This window comes from Aotus nancymaae, unplaced genomic scaffold (assembly GCF_030222135.1).
Source record: "Aotus nancymaae isolate 86718 unplaced genomic scaffold, 86718_ANA_hifiasm-v0.15.2.pri h1tg000016l, whole genome shotgun sequence".
Taxonomy (NCBI): Eukaryota; Metazoa; Chordata; class Mammalia; order Primates; family Aotidae; genus Aotus; species Aotus nancymaae.
The window spans coordinates 2,085,601-2,106,532 of NW_026988428.1; the positions used below are offsets into that span (position 1 = coordinate 2,085,601).

Here is a 20,932-nt window from a genome sequence, read left to right on the forward strand (position 1 = left end):
CTCTCAGCACTGAAATCCGCCTCTGTCTGCTCCCCGTCTGTGTGCTCACAAGGGCAAGGGCTGTGCCTCATTCACCACCACCCTTCGGTGCCCCGCACAGAGTTGATATGCGGTAAATGTGTGTCCAAAGAACCAGCCCGCGAGCCGCCCAGACCAGCATCGCCGTCCCCGGCCTGGGGCGCGGGGCCTCGCGTGGGTTCGCCGGCGGCGTCCGCGTGCATGCGCGCACCCGCGCGGCGACCGTATAACAGGCATCAGCCTTTCTGTTTTAAAGCAGATCGACCCATCTGAGCAAAAGACTCTGGCCAATCTGCCGTGGATTGTGGAGCCGGGCCAAGAAACCAAGAGGGGCATTAATACCAAGTATGAAACCACGATTTTCTGATACTCGCCGTCCTCCTGTCCTCGCGGTGCCTTGCTCGCCACGCAGTCCCGGAGCAGGCTTTCCTTCGCGCCTCCGCGTCCACCCAGCCCAGGAGGAAGACTGCTCTGAGCGTGCGGCCTCATTACGGGCGAAAGGCCACTGGCCATTCCTGGGGAAGTTCTTTCTGCACCAGTGACGGAAAACGCCAAGACTTTCCAGTCGCAACCCCTGAGAGGCGTGAGTTGAGATGGGTTTTCCCTGATGCTCCCGACTCCCCTCCCCACCACCTCCCAAGGTATTTCTGATGACTCCGCCCCAGTACTTCCTTTGCTTCATTTGGGGATAATACCTTTTCTTTAAAAAAAAAAAAAAAAAAAAAAGGAAAAGGGATCTCTAATACTGCCTAAAAGTATGTTTTCACTGTCAGCAGTTTTAAAAGTGAAATCAGAGCAGCACTACCCCTCCCACCTCCAAAGCATCTGTAAAATCATTCTATCATTGAGTATCGTTTAATGCAAAAGGACAAAAACAAGTCCCATGATATGATTGCCAGGCGATTCTGTTTCCCGATTTCTATATTTGTGGATTTTATATGTAATCAACTATGTCAGAGAAAGAAAACCTTTCAACCAAGTGATTGGTTCAAAGGAAAGAATGATTCAAAACAGAGGAATTTATTCTGCACAGCAAAATGTGTCTTGTATTAAATATTTTTATTAAAAGAATGTTTCATTAATGCATTGATAAGAAAACTAGGTTAGTTGTGAGGGATGTTTCTGGTTTCATTTCAAATAATTAAATTTCTACTGCTACTACCAAGAGGACTGGCTCAGTGGTGGCAAAATACTGGTGATGCTCCCTAGAGCAGGAGACCTGGAAGTGCTGAAACAGCCATCAGCCTGCCAAGATTGTTTTTTAAATCTTCACAGTGTTTTAAAGAACATGTTATAAAAAAAAATCTAGTGCTCCTGCTGTCAAGATTTCTGTCATGGAAACCTTGTTTGAGAAAGGTGTTAATAAAATTCTATTGCAAAAATTTCTTTTTCTAGAAAAAACAAATACAAAAAAAAAAAAGAAATTCCAAAGTAATAAATCTTTTCTTGAGACAAACAGAAAAAAAAGTTTGCTTACTATTTGATTAAATAAAATTTACTTACATTTCTTTAAGGTATTTTAATTTTTTAATGTCTCTGTGGAGTATTTGTATGATACCATAATGTATATTTATGTAGAATCAAATTATATAAACAGTACCAATATCATTATAGAAAAAAATAACATTTTAATGTATATTGTTCTAACAATCACATTGTGAATCATTTTGAAGTTCATTATAGCGATATTGATAAATTGTGGAATTGTCTTAATGTTTTTTTATTAACTGATATTATTTTAAACCTAACTGAGATGATCAGTTATATTCATCAGTTGGTGAGTTTTGAAGAATAACAACTAAATTTTATTTCAAACTGACAAATGTATATGGTTTTAGTTCAGTGTTGAAGAATTTTAATACAATATTAAATTACTTGAACTGAACAGTTCCTTGTATATATTTTGCCTATTCACTGTTGATATGTATGTAGCTAAATGAGAGTTAAATAACACTAAGATATGGTACCAAGAGGCAATTGTATAGGAGAAAAGTCAGTAGGAGCTTTGCCGAAACAGAAGCATATGTGTAAATAAGCTTGGGCTTCCAGTTATAAATTTTGTAATTTTTGTCATTATTTATATCCTATAAAAAAAAAAAGCACACAAAAATAAAACAGAAGTTGTACAGCCCGTGGTGCTTGGCATCGTTCTGTGAGCACCTTCCCCACTCCCATTTAGGAGCAGAACCAAAGGCCCAGGCTTCTCAGCATCTACAGCTAAAGGGACTCTTTTAATTGGCAAAATTGTTGAGAAAAGTTGCACAGTTCCAAGTTCAACTAGGCTGAGAAAGATACACAGGACTCTGAAACTAACTTCAATTTCAGTCCAAAGCCCCCATTGCCTTCTTTTAAATATTAAAGCAGATTGTAAGGAGGAATTGTCAAAATAGGCATCTCTAAAGGAGAGAGGACCACCAAACTGGATCGCTTTTGTAGCGCGGCATCGATGGTATGTTTGGAAAAACATTATCTACATGGTCATCAGTCCTTTCATATTTTTTTCTAAACACACAGCAGCCCCATAGACCAGAGCAGAGCAGGGAAAATGAAGGATTTGTGGCTGATTTTCTTCAAGAGGAAATTTGACACATTGATAACTTCAATAAGCATGGTCAGGGGTTCATTGAATGCTAACATTACTCAAAAAGGGACTTGAATTCAATTACTCCATTTAATAATTGTTTGTTTCTCATTAAATTGTATTCTATGATAAATTTGAGTGAATGAACCCTATGAAAATTGTCCCTAGTTAGTTCATTACTAAGTCATAGAAATGATTTTTCTCAAGACACACAAGATTTTCTCAAGTTGTAATACTTGAGAATATTGCTGGTGTAATGTTTAGATAAGAGGGAGCAGAAGACAGGCTTGGATAAAGGAACACGTGGCCAAACCCTCAAAAATCAATAAAAATTCACACTTGAATTCAAGGTAGCATCACTCCTAAGCTATTTCTGAAAAGAAATGAAAATCTGATAAGTGGTCTAGCCTCAAGAGAATTACAATGGCCGTGTTCAGGAAATCTGCAGGAAGAAGGCCTTTTTTTCAAAAAAATCAAATTTCTAAGTTCTCTTTTTACATAGGCTAGTCATTATGTTTCCTAGAAAAGTTAAGCAACCTGAAGGTTCTAAACACATTTTTTGAAATAAAATTGGGTAACTAGCCTACACAGCCAGCAGAGAGTCTACGTGCAGCAAGGCCCCATTGGCCCACCCCATGCTCCAGTCCTGTCTCCCCAGCAGCCACCCAGCCCCACATTTACTGCTGTCGGTGCCTCTAGGCAAGTGAAGCCAAGCATCTGCCTACCCCAGCAACGGAGTCCTGCTTCCCACAGAAACCAGTTCCAATGCAGGCAGAGACAGTGCTTTGAACTTGCTCAGGCCTTTTGGCTGTCACCATATTGTGATTCCATTAGTAACTAGGAGCTGGAACTTATTTTTGTGGTTGAAATAACCCTAAGACCTCGGTGCCATCCACTGGAATGCCGATTCCACTTAACTGTTTCTGTCTTCAGCTCAAGTCAGTCTACTTAATGAGAACTCACTCTGTGCTTAACGTGGCATCATTTTCCTTAGAGTTGCTTCTGCAAAGATGATCATTCTACACCCAACATATTGCACTCAGTGTGCAACTCATCAAAAATCACAGCTACAGATTATTAAAACGGTTTTTTTCTCTCCAAAACCCAAGAGACCTATGTTTGGGGAAAAAGAAAAACAAAGCTGCAGCGGCATTTAACTTTCCAAGAGTAGTTAATGACCAGTGATGTGAAGACTTACACATCAGACTAAACTAAGAGATCCTTCATTTGTCATCTCCAATGGGGTCACCCCAGTGGAAGGTGGCGGCTGCAGCAGCGGAGGTTTTATCAGGGCTCCTAACTTCATTCAGATGGTGGAGGAGCGCGGGTATCAGATGACAGACTTCACGAGTACAGACAAGCTAATGTGCATGTTCCAAGCCCTGCTATTTAGGACATCTTGAAGTTCTGTCTCATCACCACAGTAAGAACAAGCGGAGATGGAGTCAGATTTTACAACCAAAGTCAGCTCACAAATGTGGTAATAAAAACCATTCAAAGCAATCCATATTCAATACCCTATTTAATTGTCCTCTGGATGTCTCAGGGCCTCCATCAAGCATCCCAACAGCTGCTCCCCAGGGAGCCTGCCTGCCTGCAGCCCTCCCTCTCCAGTGGCAGTAAGACACGTGGGAAGTCAAGAGGCCCCCAAGTAAGAGGCAGCATCAGCTGTTTTATGACATTTGAGTGGCGGATTTCTTTCCTTCTCAAAAGTGCATGCTCAGTTTTCTGAGAGGAAAACAATCCCCATGTGCTGTGTTGAGTCAGGGGAGACTGAGAAGAAAGGTACAAGCGGATTCAGGAATCCCATTTTGGCAGGCCATTTCTGGGGTGTGGGTTTGAGCAGGTTGCAAACTCACATGCCTTCCAAGCCATACAGGTGACATGAGTGAGTGGGGTAGCAACTGTGCCTTGTCTCAGGGGCAGCCACTGCTGAGTTCCAGCTGATTGTGGCCAGGCAGGAAGGAAGACCCTGGGTCCACAGATTTTCTGAGAAATCTGGATTTTTATGCAAAAATCACTGGGTTTTGAAGTGTTGGCAGCAAACTCTATTTTAAAAAATAAGTGTGAGCCACACAGAACTCATCTGTGGGCTGGGTGTGGTTCATGCATCACTTGTTTGTGAACTTGTTGAGTAGCTTTCTGACTTTCTGAGATTCCATTAAGCTTCAGCAACCTCACAGCTAGATGCCCAGTTACTCATCAGGAGAACAGTGTTCGTGGCTGGGGTGAGTGGGTGGAGGAGGCAGAGATTCAGGGGTCGGTGACATTTGTTGAATTGCTGTTATTCACCAGGTTTGTTTTGGGGAGTATCATTTAGGGCTTGAACTCAGGACTAGTAGCAAAGACCAGCAATAACAATGTCTTAAATGAGGTAGGCGTTGAATTTTCCCTCATATGACATGAACTTCAGAGATAGGCAGTACAGAACTGGAGTTGTAGCTCTATGATATCACTGAAATCTCACGATCCTTCTAATATTTCTACTCTGCCATCCTTTGGAAGTGGCATCTAGCCTCAAGATTGCCTCATTGTCACAAAATGGCTGCTGGAGCATCCTCCAGCATACACACATTCCTGGCATTAGAAAAGATGGTAAAGACCATGGGATGGAAGCATTGTTCAGCTGAATAAGGCAAACTTTTAAGAGCTTTCCTGGAAGCTCCACCCTACAACTTCGGCATACAGCTCATTGGCCACCCCTATGTAGGATGGAAAATGTGGTTACAGTTGTTTTAGATGAGCACACTGCAGCCCCCGACGATGCAGGGGTTGTCAATGAGGAAAAGGGGGAGATTGGATATTGGGGTGGTCACTGGCAGTGTCTACCACAATGGGAATCATCACAGTAATAGCTAAAAGGCAAATGCAAGCATACACAGGTCAGACACTTGAACAGAGAAAGCAGTGCCTGTAAGAGGGATTGGTGATCATCCTGGCAAAGTTGTTCTATAAATTAGCCACCACACCTGAGCAGGAAAGATCCCCACAGCTGTGTTAATATGCACACCAAACATCTTTGCTGCCAGGCAAGCTCCTGAGAATGTCACGGGCAGAGCAGGCACAAAGGGGCATGCTGCATCTGCAGACATCACAGCGCCATGGGCTGTGCCGAGGGAGGGGACTGGCAATGACTTGGTTGGGCATCAAGGGTGAGAGTAGAGGGCCCTGGCTCTCAACCTCCGCTGCACACTGGAATCACCCAGGAAAATTTAAAGGCTCCCTAGGAAGTGAATCCTTGAGGAGATTAACCCATTTGCTGAAGTCACACTGCTGGAATGTTAGTGCAGCCAGGGTTGAACTTACATCCACTTGACAGTCAAAGCCACACAGATACCACCACACTCCCACGCTACTGGCCCCAGCAACAAGCCCAGCATCTTTTCTCCTCTCATTCCCAGTCCTCCTTACCACTTGATGGGTGTATGCATCACCCAAAGAGAATAAGGTTTAGGCTAGTTCAAAAGAAAGCAGGTGACAGCTTTCCTGCTAAGCAAGGTCTGTCTCCTAAAAGCCAATGGCCATAAGGAGGCAGTAGAGGAGAGTGCCTGGAGAAAGCTAGCTGCCATGGAGCAGAAGCAGCAGGGTCCCAATTTGTAAACCATGGAGATTTGGGCAGCACAGGAATGGGGGTTTGTAACTGGGACCAAAGATAATTATTATGCGCTTACTGAGACCCATATCAGACTCTTGACATTTTTCTAAGTCCCACAAAAGCCTTGTACATTAGGTTCCCTATTTGACAAATCAGGAAAGTGAGGCTCTGAGGGGCTACATCTTTTCAAATGAAAGGAAAAGGAGAAAGGGGAGACGAAATCAAGATGGCAGAAGAAAGCACACAGATCCACTAGCCCAGGGCTGCCACTAATTTGAAATAAATCCCTTAAAAGTTTCAAAGTAGAAACAGGCTCCTCCAAAGGGAAGGCAACAGTAGCTCCCCTACCTACCCTGCTCAATGCCTGAATCATTCAAGAATTGAGAGCAGGTTGAGCAGTGGCCGGGTGCTGGCAAATCCAACGCATTCTCCCACCTCTCCAGTCCATTGGCTTCTATCAGAATGTTCCTGCTGCTTTTTTTCAAAGAGCAATCTCTACAGGCACAGATAGAAGTTAATCAGACTACCAAAAGTAGAAGCTCCTTGGGAGCAGACAGCATCTGGTGTCTTCTGAAAGCTTAGTAGTGATGCATCTGTCCTGATGCAAGTGAGTAATGAATGAAATGCAGAACTGAAGTGATGCTCTTGGACCCTCCAGCCCAAGGGCTTCAATGAGAAGGTACAGGGAGTGTTACCAGTGGAGACAGAAGGCCATGGACCAGAAACCCAGCTCCACCACTTTGCTCTGGGGCCCTGGAAACCTAACCTCTCTGCATCTGTTTCCACACCTTGCAGCACTGTTACGATTCAGTTAAATAATGTATGGAAAGTACCCAGCCTGTGGGCTTGGCACATAAAAGGCCCTCAAAAAATAGTAGCTTCCTTCCTTCCTTCTAAAACACTCGGGATGTCTCCAGAGGTTAATTGACAGAGTAGGTGAAGGGCTTAGAATCACTGCTAATTGAAGGTGAATATAAGGTCTCCAAAACCATCACATAAGCTAATGGATGACCTTCCCCAGCTAGTGAAACCCAAGCCCTATGATCCCCAGGCTGGTGTCATCTGCCACTAAACCAAGGAATATTCTACTTGAGGTTGTAACTGACATGCGACTTACAAGCCTAGGGAGTTTTGGCCTTTCTATAAAGAATAGCAGATTTGGATTCTAGCCCTAGCTTTGTCACTGATTAGCTGCTGAGGTTTAGTTCTTCCTGTAAAAACTGAAGCTGCAGTCTGCGGATCCACTCAACTCCTGTGAAGATAAACCAGAGCTGGGCAGTGCCTGGAGTGGAGCAGCAATAAACATTTGAATGAATGAATGAATGCAAACGTGCTCCTGCTCCTCGGAACAGCCACCTCAGTACTGAGCAGGAGTCTCTACTCACCTGCTCAGTGTTTTCTAGTTTGAACCCCCAGACCCAAACTCAGGCCTTGACCATCCTCTCTAATTACATATTCTAGCCCTGGGTGATGGAAATTACAGAGGCAAATTTTTCTATTCATTTCTATGTGATAAGTAGCATTCCCAGTACTGAGGGCCTGATCTCATAAATGAATTTACAATGAACACCAGCGACTCGTTTTCCTGAATCATAATTGAAATGAAAATTTCCCAAGTTCTGGTCTCACATCATTTGACTCAGGCGCAAGTCATTGTTGTTGCCAAATGACTTCAAAGGCCTGGTCTCTGCTGAGCCTCAAATGTGACCCCCTTCTTCTTCCCCTCTCATGTGAGCATATACAGTAATTCTGTAGTTAAACTCATAGCCCAAGAGCAGCAGATTTTCTAATTCAGGCATTTTAATAACTGTTTAGTATATCCATGGTCCTAAGAGGAGGGGTTATGAGCAAGGAATGTGTTCCAGTGACAATCTTCAGAGACTAAGAATTATTAGAAAATAATTTTCTCCTTCACTAAAGGTCAGTCAGTAAATTATAATATAAAACGTTTGCTGAATAATAGACGGCCATACTTGCTGACTTAAACACTGCAGGGATATGTTTATTCATTTTATATAATTTGGCAGCAAACCTCTTTTATCCAAGTAGTTTTACTTTCCCCTAATGATATTTCACAGAAAACGGCCAAACTAAAACGGCAAGATAAAATGTTGGTGATATGCTACATCTTCATTTGACAGCCTCATGATATCCTCATGGAAAGGGAGAACGGAGACTGTGTTATGAACACATGGGCAACCCATGGAACTCAGGGGATGAATCCCAGTCATCCAACAACTGTTTACTGAGGCCCTCACTGCAATGTTAGGCTCATGTTAGACTCTGTACAGTCCTGGCTTTCAAGGAGCTTACAATTTACTGGGGACCTCAATAAGCAAGCAATTCCAAGACAACAATAAAGGCCATGAGAGAGAAAAGAGAATGCTAGGAGAGGGCAGGGCAGACCTTCAACCCTTGAGGGTCATCTCAAAGAATTTGTGAAACATAGGGAGTTAGGGGGGAAAAGAAAACTGATGAGAGAAGGACAGCATAGAGAAACAGCTACAAAAGAGAACACGGAGCAGGTCCAGGGTTTAAACTGAAGTGCAAACACAAAGTTTAAACAGAGAAGTTTAAACTGATTCAGATGAGTGCTCTGGAAAGCTTAGGCCGAGGGCCACGACTGGAGGCAGAGACGGCAGCTGGGGCTGTTGCCAGGAAAGGAGGGGGCTCAAATGGCATCACAGAATGTCCCCTGAGCACTGTTTTGGTGCAGGCAATGAGATAAGTGCTTCACGAGTTTTATCTCATTAAATCTTTACAACAATCTAGAAGAAAGAACTGATCCTTATGTTTCAGATAAGACAACTGCTGATACTGTCTTGTTTTCTTATCCGTTTTCCCCATAATCTCTCAACAACTGAAATGTATTTATCGCTTCCTCTGCTGCTTAAAACAGTGCTTGGCAGTAGATGCTCAGGTGTACAGGATAGATAGGTGGGTGGATAAACGATCAAGGACTCGGGCCAAGATAACATTAAGTTAAGGGGCCCACACCTGCTGCATTCACTATGCTTACCACACTAATTTGCAACTCTTAGTCTCTGCTGGTCCTTTTCAGTCTCCTGGGCTGATCCCTCATCCCTCTAATCTGCAGACTGCCCTGGACTCAGTCTTGGGGGCCCCCTGTCTTTTCTACCTACACCCACTTCACTGCTGATTTCATCTAGTCCTTTGATTTTAAATATCATTGGTTCACTGATAACTCTCAGATTTCTACTTCCAGCATGGCCCTTTCCCACGAACTCGCAGCATCAACACTTTTGGAATGTTTAACAGGCATCTCAAACTTACTGTGTCTGCAAAGCTGCTTTCATTGTCTTCTTCATCTCAGCTGACAGCAATTCTCTTCTTGCAGTTGCTCAGGCTAAAACCTTGCATCATTCTTGTCTTGTCTCTCACAACCTTTATCCAATCTGTCAGCAAATCCTATTAACTCTTATCTTCAAAATAGGTCCAGAATCCCAACTTGTCACAATCTCTGCTGCTGCCACCCTAGTCTGGCCCACCTTCATTTTGTCCGGATTACAAAAGCTTCTCATTGGTTCCCCTTTCAATTGATTCCCACTGCCTGGGTGATTCGTTAAAGCTTAAATCAGATCACTCCACTGCTCAAACCTCCTACACTGGCTCCCAGAGTCAAAAGTGAAGTCCCTACTGTGGCCTAAGAGGCAGCCTCCAGTGCTACCCCAATTCCTCTCTGCCCACCTCTCCCGTCAGACTTCCCACACTCACCCTTCTCCAGCCACATAGGCCGCCTGGCTGCTCCCAGAATGCAACAGCCCATCCCACTGGAGTCTGCGCCTGCTGTACCCTTGCTTCAGAACGGTTTCACGACAGCCTCAGAGCTCACTTCCTCACATCTTTAAGGTCTGTACAAGCATCACCTGCTAAAAGAGCCAGTCCATCTAAAAACGTAACCCCTTCCCCTCCACTTAATACCATCAAATTCACTACAGATTTTACTTACTTACTTTTTCTGCCTCTCCCGGGCCCCTACCTGCAGTAAGGCAAGAATTTTGTTTTGCCTACTCCTGTATTCCCAATACCTACAACAATGCCAGGCACATGGTACATCTCAATATTTATTAAGCAAATGCATGAACAAACTAAGTGAATAAATAAATGAATTCTCTTTTTTACAGGATCTTCTTCATGCCAGCCACACCGGGCAGGAACCATCAGAGAGACACATTGAGGAGGCACTCAGAAAATTTTGATAGAATTGAATTTACATATAGCTGATAAAGCCTAGATAGAAAGACTGATGGATTTAGCTTGAATCTTTCACTTTAGTCATCTAATCAACCGATAAATGACAAGCAAAGAGTGAAACAATCCAAAAATGTTTTTCAAAACAATTTTGTGAATTTTATTTTTACAAAAGTTTTTTAAATTCATATTTTAAAATGTATAACAAGGCAAAAAATCATAAGCTATATCACAAACACAAAAAGAGTTTCAAAACATACAAGAGACATATAATGTAAAAAAATTTTATATATATGAAGTCCAATGTAATTTCTAATACAAAAAAATCAGGAAGGGAAAATGCTTTAAAAATGCTCAACTGCAAACTACAAAACAAAATCTTCCTCTGGATTAACTGCATGAACAGCCATGAAATTTACACCTCCATCCTATTAGGTGTCTCTTCTTTCCTCATGTTACTTTGTCTTTCTTCCCATTTTTCTTTTAAGACAGGGTCTTGCTATGTCACCCGGGCTGGACTCAAACTCCAGGGCCCAAGCAATCCTCGTGCCTTAGCCTCCCGAGGAGCTGGGATTACAGGCACGTGCTACCGCACCCGGCTCTTAATTATTTTTTAAGACAAGGGCCATTCAAGGCTTTTTAAAAGCTGGTGTATGTTGTTATACTTTAACAGCCAGTGGCTTTTAATTCCAAAAGGTAATACTTTATACTCTGAGCTATAAGTGAGATGATCCCCTAAACAGTGTGCACAAATGAAATTATGATTCGGATATTCTAAGGAGACATACCATTTACAGAAATTTCTTTTAATAAAATTAAGGTTTCACTTTTCACATTTGCTTAAAATCACAGTAAGCCTGTAAACTAGCTCCTCAACCCACCATTTAAAAACAAAAAAACCTCCTTAACAATGCAAAATATTATATTCACTGTATTTATGGTGCCATCAAAGGCTAAATAGGAATATCTTATCTAAAATACATCTGAGTGGTCTATTCCCTTACCCTCTCTCCGAACAACCCGAGAGTTATACTGATATGCACCAACAATAAAAACAAGTTGTTTATCTACTATTAACACTAGTAATCATTTGATTTAGTTCCAGTTACAGAAACAAAAAGAAATCTTTGAATTTTGATTATTTTTTTCTGGGAATGACATTTACTATTAATTTATCTCCATTGACCTTAATAATATATTTCAGAGACAATGTTTCTTTAGATGTAAGCTTCAGCTAAAGTTCCTGATCAGGAGGTCAAAAATAGCTAGTTAGTGATGAGTTTTTTTTCCCCTGTCAAAAGCTATTTTTCCCGATTAACCTTGGAGATAAAAGAAGAGGAAGGAAAGTAGGAAGGAAGGGAGGGGGGCGGGAAGAGAGAGAGAGAGAGAGAGAAAGGAAAATAGGTTGATTGAAAGGTTATTCCTCTAGAGTTACTAGAAGAGCACAGAACTTCTAGAACTACACAGAAAACCAGAGAATTACACAGGAAACCAGAGAATTCTCTTGAAATTCACTAAGAGAATGGCATTGACAATGCCATTCATCTAAAAGTAAATGGAATCAGATGAAAATTGTTTTATTTCACATTTCTTAGAAAAATATTATTAAGGCTTATGATTAAAATTGGCCCCAACTCAATGACTAACATTTAGCAATGGAGAAACTGCTTTTTAAAAAAGAAAAAAGTGAGGATTAGGCAAGATCAGATTCATTCAAGTAAGAAGTCTGGTATGTAAGAAACCAGAGGGAGCAGGACTAGTGCCCAACTCAGATATTGACAACTAGAGTCCAGATATGGCACAGGGCTGCCAGCAGCTACAGTGAGAAAAGGACAGACCAATAAAATCTATTCTCTCCAACATACAAGTTTTACTTCACAAAAAAAACAGTTGAAGGCCAGGCCAGTGGCTCACGCCTGTAATCCCAATATTTTGGGAAGCTAAGGCAGGAAATGGATTACTTGAGGCTAAGAATTCAAGACCAGCCTAGGCAACATAGTGAGACCCTGTCTCTACAAAAAATTTAAAAATTAGCTGGGTGTGGTGGCTCATGCCTGCAGTCTCAGCTACTTGGGAGGCTGAAGCAGGAGGATTGCTTGAACCCAGGAGTTTGAGGCTGCAATGAGGTATGATCATGCTGCTGCACTCCAGCCTGGGTGATAGAGCAACACCCTGTCTCCATTAAAAAAGAAGGGGTCTGGCCAGGCGTGGCGGCTCACACCTGTAATCCCAGCACTTTGAGAGGCCAAGGTGGGCGGATCAGAAGGTCAAGAGATCAAGAGCATCTTGGCCAACATGGTGAAACCCCGACCCTATTAAAAATATAAAAATTGGCTGGGCGTGGTGGCTCACTCCTGTAGTCCCAGCTACTCCGGAGGCTGAGGCAAGAGAATCGCTTGAACCCAGGAGGCGGAGGTTGTAGTGAGCCGAGATCGCACCATTGAACTCCGGCCTGACGACAGAGCAAGACTCTGTCTCAAAAAAAAAAAAAAAAAAAAAAAAAAGGAAGGGGCCTGCTAAATCCAAGACTCACTTATTGAGTCAATTAAAGGAAATGCTGCAGACTATGCACACGGACACAACATTTTTAAAGCAAATTTAAAGAGTGCAAATAAACTCCAAGATTGTATTTGGGAGAACAATACCTCCTTGGGTAAGTGTGATTCAAAAAGCAGGTCACTGCTACACCGAGGCACAGCCTGCGTAACAGTATTAAATACAGATATTAAAATACAGGCTTCCTCCAAATTCTTCTCATTAATTATGTCCACCATTTTGAATTCATCCAGACAGAATTTTACCAACAGTATAACAAGGTATGTATTCACATTTTCATTTGCATCTTAAGTACAAACTGTTGATGATGATCATGAAAAACAAGATTAAAGGTATGTTCATTTGGGAAGAAGCTACATTAATATTACTCATCCAACCCAAACACTTTTGTAATGAACGCAATACTGCACAACAATTCAGAGCTTTATAAAAAGTTGATATCAGAGTTTCATTAGAATTTTTTTCCAATTCAAATTTTTAAAAAGTTCAACTTACATTAATGCTTAACTATTTTATTCTAAAGTCTGTAAAATATATAAAATACCAAGATTATCCACAGTCACATATGTTTTGAAGTCAGGGGACACATGTATTTTCTTAAGATTGGTTCCATTTGTGTAGAAGGTCTGTAAGGATTGCCCAGTGACAACGTTCCACCACTGTTCAGAGAAAAATAAAATTCTCATTAGATTGGTAATTACACTGTGTGACAATTTATAGTGCCAACAGATCCTTTGCCCCATCTCCTCCCCCCAACCAAACTCAAGCAAACAGAAGGAAAATGTCTTGGGTTTAATGCTGAATATACTATTCAACCTGGTCAGCCTTTTCTTGATGAACACTTGTGATGGCCTCACTGCTCCACCTACAACTAACTCCAAGTGGGAGAAACATGCAGCCTGCTTCAGAGCTGCACATGGAAAGCTACAGAGTCCATTACAGCAGTGACTGGACTGAACTCTGCTGTCTGCATGTCCTTCTCAGGAGAACGGGCAGTAGGTTGCCCCTCGCTTCACTCAAATGCCCCTTTGCAGACACAGACTGGTATTCTGACAGAGACCCAAACTATTTGTAATATGGGCTATAGGAAAGAATTTTCTCTCTACTAAATCTTTCCTTTCTCCAGGTGTGATGCAAGAGTCCTTGACCAAGTTTCTTTACACAATAATCTACACTATTTACTAAACAAATATTGAACATCTCAAACACAGCAAGTGCTCTAGCCAAGTCCTTCCTTGCCTTCCCAATCACTGAATTTGCTAGTAGTATTTATATTCATTTAACAAATGGCAATCATAACGCTTACCCATATATCTCACAGCTAAAATGGGGCAAGAGACAATAAACGTAAACTTTTTTGAAAAGGCCTCAAGCACACCAAGATCCTGAGTATTATGCACACAATGACAGTGTCACCCACCTTGGGCCTATGGCAATGCCCAGCATTCTGCCTTTCCCATGTGAGTGGGTCAAGTATGCATGTTCACTAATAGTAATAATAAATGCTAAAAGTATACCCAATGGACTTTGGTAAACCTCACTGAAGCAGCATGCACTAACTTGGGATTTCCCACAACTCACAGTTTGCTTTGTAAAATAACAGTGTAATCAAGATTGCAGAGAACACATTCCACCAACCTGAGAGAAGACTCATGTTTTCAGTCACAAAGGCCCTTAGAGATCACTTAGTTCCACTGCCCAAAAAATGCACACCACCAAGAACAAACCCTAAACTATGGACTTTGGGTGATAATGAGGTGTCAGTGGAGATCCATCAATTGTAATAAAGGCACATCTTTGGTGGGAGGATGTCATAATGGGAGAGGCTATGTATTTGTGGGGGAAAGGGGTATATGGGAAATCTCTGAAATGAGCTAGGTATTATCATTACATCAATTTTACAGATAAGAAAATCAAGGCACAGAAATTAAACAACCTTGTGCAAGGTCACAAAGTTAATGAGTGGCAGAGCCAGGCTTTGAACTCGGGCATTCTACCTAAAGGCCAAGGCCCACTCTCCTGACCATTACACTCTGCTGCCACCAAGTCACGGCACACCACCATTTATCACCATGTATTCCACATTTCAAATCAGCTTTTCCCTTCATGCGCATGAATAAATGTGAATTTCTTGTCATTCAGTATGTACTCCGTGGCATAATGAAGGCAAACAGCTAAATTATTTTTTCACTTATAAATAGGAATAATTTGGAAGTTAAGAACTTTTTAGCTTCTGGATACCTACTTTATCTTACTGGCAACTCAATTTATACAGCTTGGATTCTAAAGTAAACAGACTCAAAAGGCCTATTTTTTTGGACACTACAGCAGCTGTTCCTTTTTACTTTTAATTTGCTTTGTGCTTTTGGACAGTCTCATTAACATGCTGGGTAGATGCAGGCTGGGCTATATCATAATCAGTTGAATAAGCTAGTAATCAAACCAGAAGGCAAAGGCAGCCTGACTGTCATTTAAATATACAGACTACATATATAGGCTAGAAGTTCTTTTACCCTTAAGACATAATCTCTGTAGTACGTAAACCTATTCTGCTGCTTTATTTCAAGGTTCCCCAAGAACTCTGCAAATATGGTCACTGATCTATAACATCTTAGAAGCCAGACTCTCAATTATGTGATAGCGTTCTGTGGAGGCCAGAGAATCAAATGATGTGGTCTCCATAAACTTGGTATCAAAGCTAAGCAGTTAAATTTGTCAGCAGCTAATATAGCTGAAGACGACCCAGCTTCCAATACAGACAACAATGACTCTTCTCTAAGCATCATCCTCAGAGCAGACTCAGTTCCAGTTCTTTACACTAAAGGAGAACAACTGGTGATCATTTCTCAGGATCTCCTAATAACTGAATAGAGATGTAGGTTAATGCAACATTTTGTAAACAGAATTGTGTTTTCAATGAAACCTTGTAAAGGGACACATACATCCTTTCTTTTTAAAAAAAAAATATTGATATACTACAGTTGTACATATTTTGGGGGCACATGTAATACAAGGTATAATGATCAAATTAGGATATTTGGGATATCCATCACCTCAAACATTTATCTTTTCTTTGTGTTGGGAACATTACAGTTCTTCTAGCTATTTTGAAATATACAATAAATTGTTAACTATAATTTCTCTACTGTACTATCAGATACTAAAACTTACTCTTTTTGTCTATCTGTATTTTTGTACCTCTTAGTACATCCTTTCATAAAGCTAAATACTGCCCTCTAATTTATCTTTTTTATAAGCTAGATTTTTATGGCGGCAAAATTGCAGCCGTGTGGGTCTCATATAACCAAAACACCAGTCATTCAAATATTTCTGAACGCTTATTCTGCGTTAAATAGTTAACAAGAACCATCTCCTACACCTGAATGTTTTCGTAAGAAATAACAGTATCATAAGATCTTATTAGGAATCAATTTTAAATGAAATAGCTCTCAGAATGTCCAAGTGATCAGCCCAATATCCGTGGCCTTTTAGGAACCCAGCTGCAGGGCAGGAGGTGAGCGGCTACTGAGTGAACATTACCACCTGAGCTTCGCCTCCTGACAGATCAATGGCAGCATTAGATTCTAGCTTGTATACTTCTTACGAGACTCTAATGCCTGATGATCTGAGGTGAAACAGTTTAATCCTGAAACCATCCCCGCCCCCCACTGCCCACTACCACCCCATCTGTGGAAAAACCGTCTTCCAGGAAACTAGTCCCTAGTACCAAAAAGGTTGGAGACCACCAATATAGAGTATCATCTTCTATCACTTTTACAAGTAAACTGCTATTCAAAAGACTCACTTCAAGCATTCCCCTCCAGGTGAAGCCTCTGCTAACTCTCTAAGGTTGGTATGTTCACTCCTCTCCTTTGCAATCTGCCTCACTCATGAAAGCAAGTCACAGACCCCTTCTAAACTCTAGGGATTTTACGTTTACCACCTGCTTCCCCCATAGACTGTAAGCTGCTGAAAGGCAGGAACCAAGCCATAAACATTGTGCCACACAGCAGTGGCCTTAGCAAACACTGGGCATTCTACAGTCTTATTGAGTGGATGGATAAAAGATGCCTCAAAAAAACACCAAAAATATGACCCTGAAGCGCCACAACACACTCAAATTGCAGCCTCAACTACTAGTAAGTTTTAAAAAGCTAATTTGCTAGAGAGAACAGAGGCAGAGACCTGGGTTTGAGTCCTGGCTTTTCTATTTACTAATTATGCAACTTTGTTTTGTTTTGTTTCGTTTTGTTTTGTATTGTTTTGTTTTGTTTTGTTTTTGAGATGGAGTCTCTCTTTGTTGCCTAGGCTGGAGTACAGTGGTGCAATCCCAGCTCACTGCAACCTCCACCCCTGGGCTACAAGCAATTCTCATGTCTCAGCCTCCCGAGTAGCTGGAAGACCAGGCACCCACCACCAAACCCAGCTAATTTTTGTATCTTTAGTAGAGATGGGGTTTCACCATGCTGGCCAGGCTGGTCCTGAACTCCTGACCTCAAGTGATCCACCCACCTCGTCCTCCCAAAGTGCTGGGATTACAGGTGCAAGCCACTGCACCCAGCACGAATTATGTAACTTTAGGAAAGTTATAACCTCCATAGAAAATCATTTTCCTCATCTGTAAACCAATAATCAAATTTAAGCTTCACAAAACTGGCTCTCATCTGTAAACCAAGAATGAAATTTAAGCCTCACAAAGCTGGCTAATAGGATGAGGGAAGTTAAGCATTTTGTAAACTATAAAGCAATATTTTGCTGCTATTATTACTGAAGAAATTTCAAAAATATGTTTTTTTTAAGATTTTTAACCAACATAGTTAATTGTGATTGACATGGAAAACAGAACTAAGTTAAACACCCAACTTGCTAGTCATTCTGATGCCCCAAGTTTAGTATGGGGCAGTATGAAAGCTCTCAACTGAAGGCATCCCTAACACTGTCACCAAAGCTTTTCCAAGATCTGAGGAAAGTAGTCTTGTGGAACTCAGTCTCGTCACTACAAAGTGGGGATAACAGTAACTGCCATTTTTTTCTTTCTTTTCCTTTTTTATTATTTTTTAATGTTTTATCTGGTTCTTTTTTGATTTCAATATTTTTTTCTGTTCTTTTTTTTCAGTTACTAAACTCATTTTACTACCAGGGTTTTTTTTGTTTTGTTTTTGAGACAGGGTCTCACTCTGTCACCCAGGATGGAGTGCAATAGCGCAATCACGGCTCAACGCAGCCTTGACCTCACAAGCCCAAGTGATCCTCCCACCTCAGCCTCCAGAGTAGCTGCCTTTTTACTCCGCTGGGTTGTAAGAGGCCCGACTGAGAAACAGGAAGTGAAAATAGCTTGGAAAGTATGATATAGGCTATTATTTTCTTTCACAGTCCTAGGGGAACTCTTACCTTAAGATATCCTCCAGCAGAGATAAGCATTTTGCCATCTGGAGAAAAGCAAAGGTCAGTCACCCAGCCTCCATGGGTAGCAGCTCCTTCTTCTGAAAGCGGAGCACACAAATGAAGCAGCTCACCGTTTGAGACATTCCATATCTAGGTAAACATGATACACAATTCATTAACAGAGTTATACAGAAGCTTCTCTAGTTTTAAAACATATGTATGACCATATATATGTATTCTAAAATTATTTTGCTAGACTTTTATAAACAACCCTATCACAGATGCTAATATTTCCATTTATTTCCAGTGACATTTAATATATAAGCAGTGCTCTAATTCTTCAAATAAATGTACATCAGAATAAGAAAAAGAAACAAGAGGCATAAATGGCAAAAGAAAATAAAATCATCATTTGCAAATGTCTCCCTAGAAAATCCAAGAGAACCAAATGGAAAAACTCATTAGAAAGAGTTCGGTAAGACAGTACATATACATACAAAAATCAACAGCTTTCCTATATTCTGAATAATCAGGGAAAAAAAAATTTTAATGCACCAACAAAAATTTTTTAAATAACGCAATTTAAGAGAGACAATTTTTTTCTGCAGTGGTTGAAAACTGAAACACCACCTCGTAACTGGTAAAGGAGCACTTTTATCCAAAGATGCAAACTCAGAGCAAAATGAACATTTCCAAAGCAGCCCTGCCACTTCAGCTGACACACATTTATGTGACTGGTAGAGAAGGTTGGTTACTTAGTCCTCAAGAAGAAGAATCTTAATTTCCCTGGAAAGCCCATCTGATAACACCTCTATTCCTGCAAACTGTATACTCTCCTAGTCTTCTGCACTATATACCTATTCCTGGAGTTGTAAATCCTCCTTTGTAATGAAAGGGGGAAAAACCCCACCTTCCTCACATACACTGGTTACCAAAGCAACCATCCCAATGCCCAAACTTTTCCAATAAGCTTCCCATAGTTCTTCTGACACAACTAAGTCAATTGACTCCTTTTCCATAATTTCTAATCTTTCAGCATGCAATACTTTCCATAGTGTACTGTTTCCACAGACACAAAAAAAAAACATCCTATGCCTCCTAAAAAGTTGTTTTCTAAAAGTCAAAATTATATATTTAAAAAAATTGTTTTCTAAATAAAATTGTCATGGTTTGTATGCATATCTTAAGCACTGCAGGGTAATAAAAATTGGCCTATCATGGAGACTCTGACTCAATAAGGAGCCCTCTGCTGCCCCCCAGTGACGGAAATGTGAACCTCTGCTCTGTTCAACAGGCAGGCAGTCCTCAGAGGACTGCAACAAACCACACTGGAAATGGCTATCTAATGGGTATAGTACTAAAGAGATCTTTTCTTTCAGCACAGAAACAGCAGGATTTGCAATTCATTTATAATCCAGACCACAATTAACAAAATTATTTTCTTCAAATCCTGCTACCAAAAACAACCTTTGGTTCAAGTCCAAAAATTAAGATGAATCATTCTCAAGCTAATGGTGCAGAATGAACTGCAAATAACTAGAGCATTTACCTCCTCACATATACAGGGAATGCTTCACTCTAACTCTAAAATGAATTCATTTCTGCAGTGGAGTTCAGCCGTGAATACAATGTGCACAAGAAACAAAAAGAATGCCTCATCCAACCAGAACTTCAGGAACTATGCTTCCCTGGCCCATGAACAAAGGTCCCCACTGTGAAGAGTGCTAGCCCAAGCTACAAGAAGAGCAGTGCTCTCATGCCAGCAAACAGCCTACCCTGATTTCTCCATTGTCATCTCCCGTTGCCAGCAGGGTACTGTCCACAGAGAAGGCAGAGCAGCGCACACAACCATTATGGCCCCTCAATTCATGAAGTGGTGAAAGGAGATCAAAATTCCAGATCTGGAAGGCAATTAGGATTGTTTAGCAATGCTACATACGCTCAAAGTAAGCATCTGCAAACCCTGCCTTGACTGCTCTTCAGCCATAAATTCAATCACATGGAAGTTCTAATATTTTGGAATTCATAAACTTTCATGAGATGCCCAAGTTCCAGCATGCAATCTTCTTAATTTTTCTGAGTTTCCCTTTAATTACTCAGTTAAATTCAGCTCCAAGATCAATGTCACTCCTTCCCTACTTTAGACCCAGATGGAAGAAGACTGAATCAGCTAAGAGCAGTCTGTGGAGTGAAGCAGACCTCAGTGTGTGTCCTGGCTCCACTGTTGGCTAGATTCTTGTGACTAGGACAACTCATATAAGTTTCTATAGCTTCACACTCTGCATCTGTAAAATGAGGACAATCATACCTATGATGTGAAGATTAAATGAGATTATAAAGAGTGAAATTACTAGCATGTGACAAGTAATCTTTAAAGGTTAGTCACTATACTAGTCTACTATCTTGGCAGCCAAATGCTGGGGTTTTTTTCCTTTCAATATTTTCTCTCATGGTTTTGTCAACCTCATTTAGCAAGCACATATTAAAAACTACCAAGTTCCAAGCACTATGAGCTAAGAACTAGTGGTACAAAAAGATGAACTAGTGGTACAAAAAGATAAACTAGCTACAGTCACTATCCTTGA

At 41.1% G+C, this 20,932-nt stretch overlaps 2 protein-coding genes and 1 long non-coding RNA gene across 15 annotated transcripts in view; 1 reads left to right on the plus strand and 2 right to left on the minus strand.

Annotated features, from left to right (window-relative positions):
* LOC135275355 (uncharacterized) overlaps positions 1 to 10,123 on the minus strand; it is a 28,474-nt gene extending 18,351 nt beyond the window's left edge. The window contains exons 1-2 of the long non-coding RNA XR_010342932.1: positions 9,930 to 10,123; positions 9,489 to 9,610 (exon numbers count right to left, since the gene is read on the minus strand). This is a non-coding gene — a long non-coding RNA (uncharacterized LOC135275355). The remainder of the gene's footprint in view (positions 1 to 9,488; positions 9,611 to 9,929) is intronic.
* ANKS1B (ankyrin repeat and sterile alpha motif domain containing 1B) overlaps positions 1 to 13,659 on the plus strand; it is a 1,270,775-nt gene extending 1,257,116 nt beyond the window's left edge. For 5 of the 12 annotated variants that reach the window (XM_012469264.3, XM_012469268.3, XM_012469270.3 and 2 more), the window contains one exon: positions 275 to 2,149. In XM_012469264.3, coding sequence (XP_012324687.1) covers positions 275 to 385 — 111 coding nt within the window. In that variant the 3' untranslated portion in view covers positions 386 to 2,149. Of the gene's footprint in view, positions 1 to 274; positions 2,150 to 10,339 lie in introns of those variants that run through there. The other 7 variants (XM_021675575.2, XM_021675577.2, XM_021675585.2 and 4 more) reach the window with 2 other exon arrangements.
* Positions 10,541 to 20,932, minus strand: part of APAF1 (apoptotic peptidase activating factor 1) — an 88,840-nt gene continuing 78,448 nt past the window's right edge. For both annotated transcript variants that reach the window (XM_021675593.2, XM_021675591.2), the window contains exons 25-27: positions 20,123 to 20,248; positions 18,354 to 18,497; positions 10,541 to 13,621 (exon numbers count right to left, since the gene is read on the minus strand). In XM_021675593.2, coding sequence (XP_021531268.2) covers positions 13,475 to 13,621; positions 18,354 to 18,497; positions 20,123 to 20,248 — 417 coding nt within the window. In that variant the 3' untranslated portion in view covers positions 10,541 to 13,474. The remainder of the gene's footprint in view (positions 13,622 to 18,353; positions 18,498 to 20,122; positions 20,249 to 20,932) is intronic.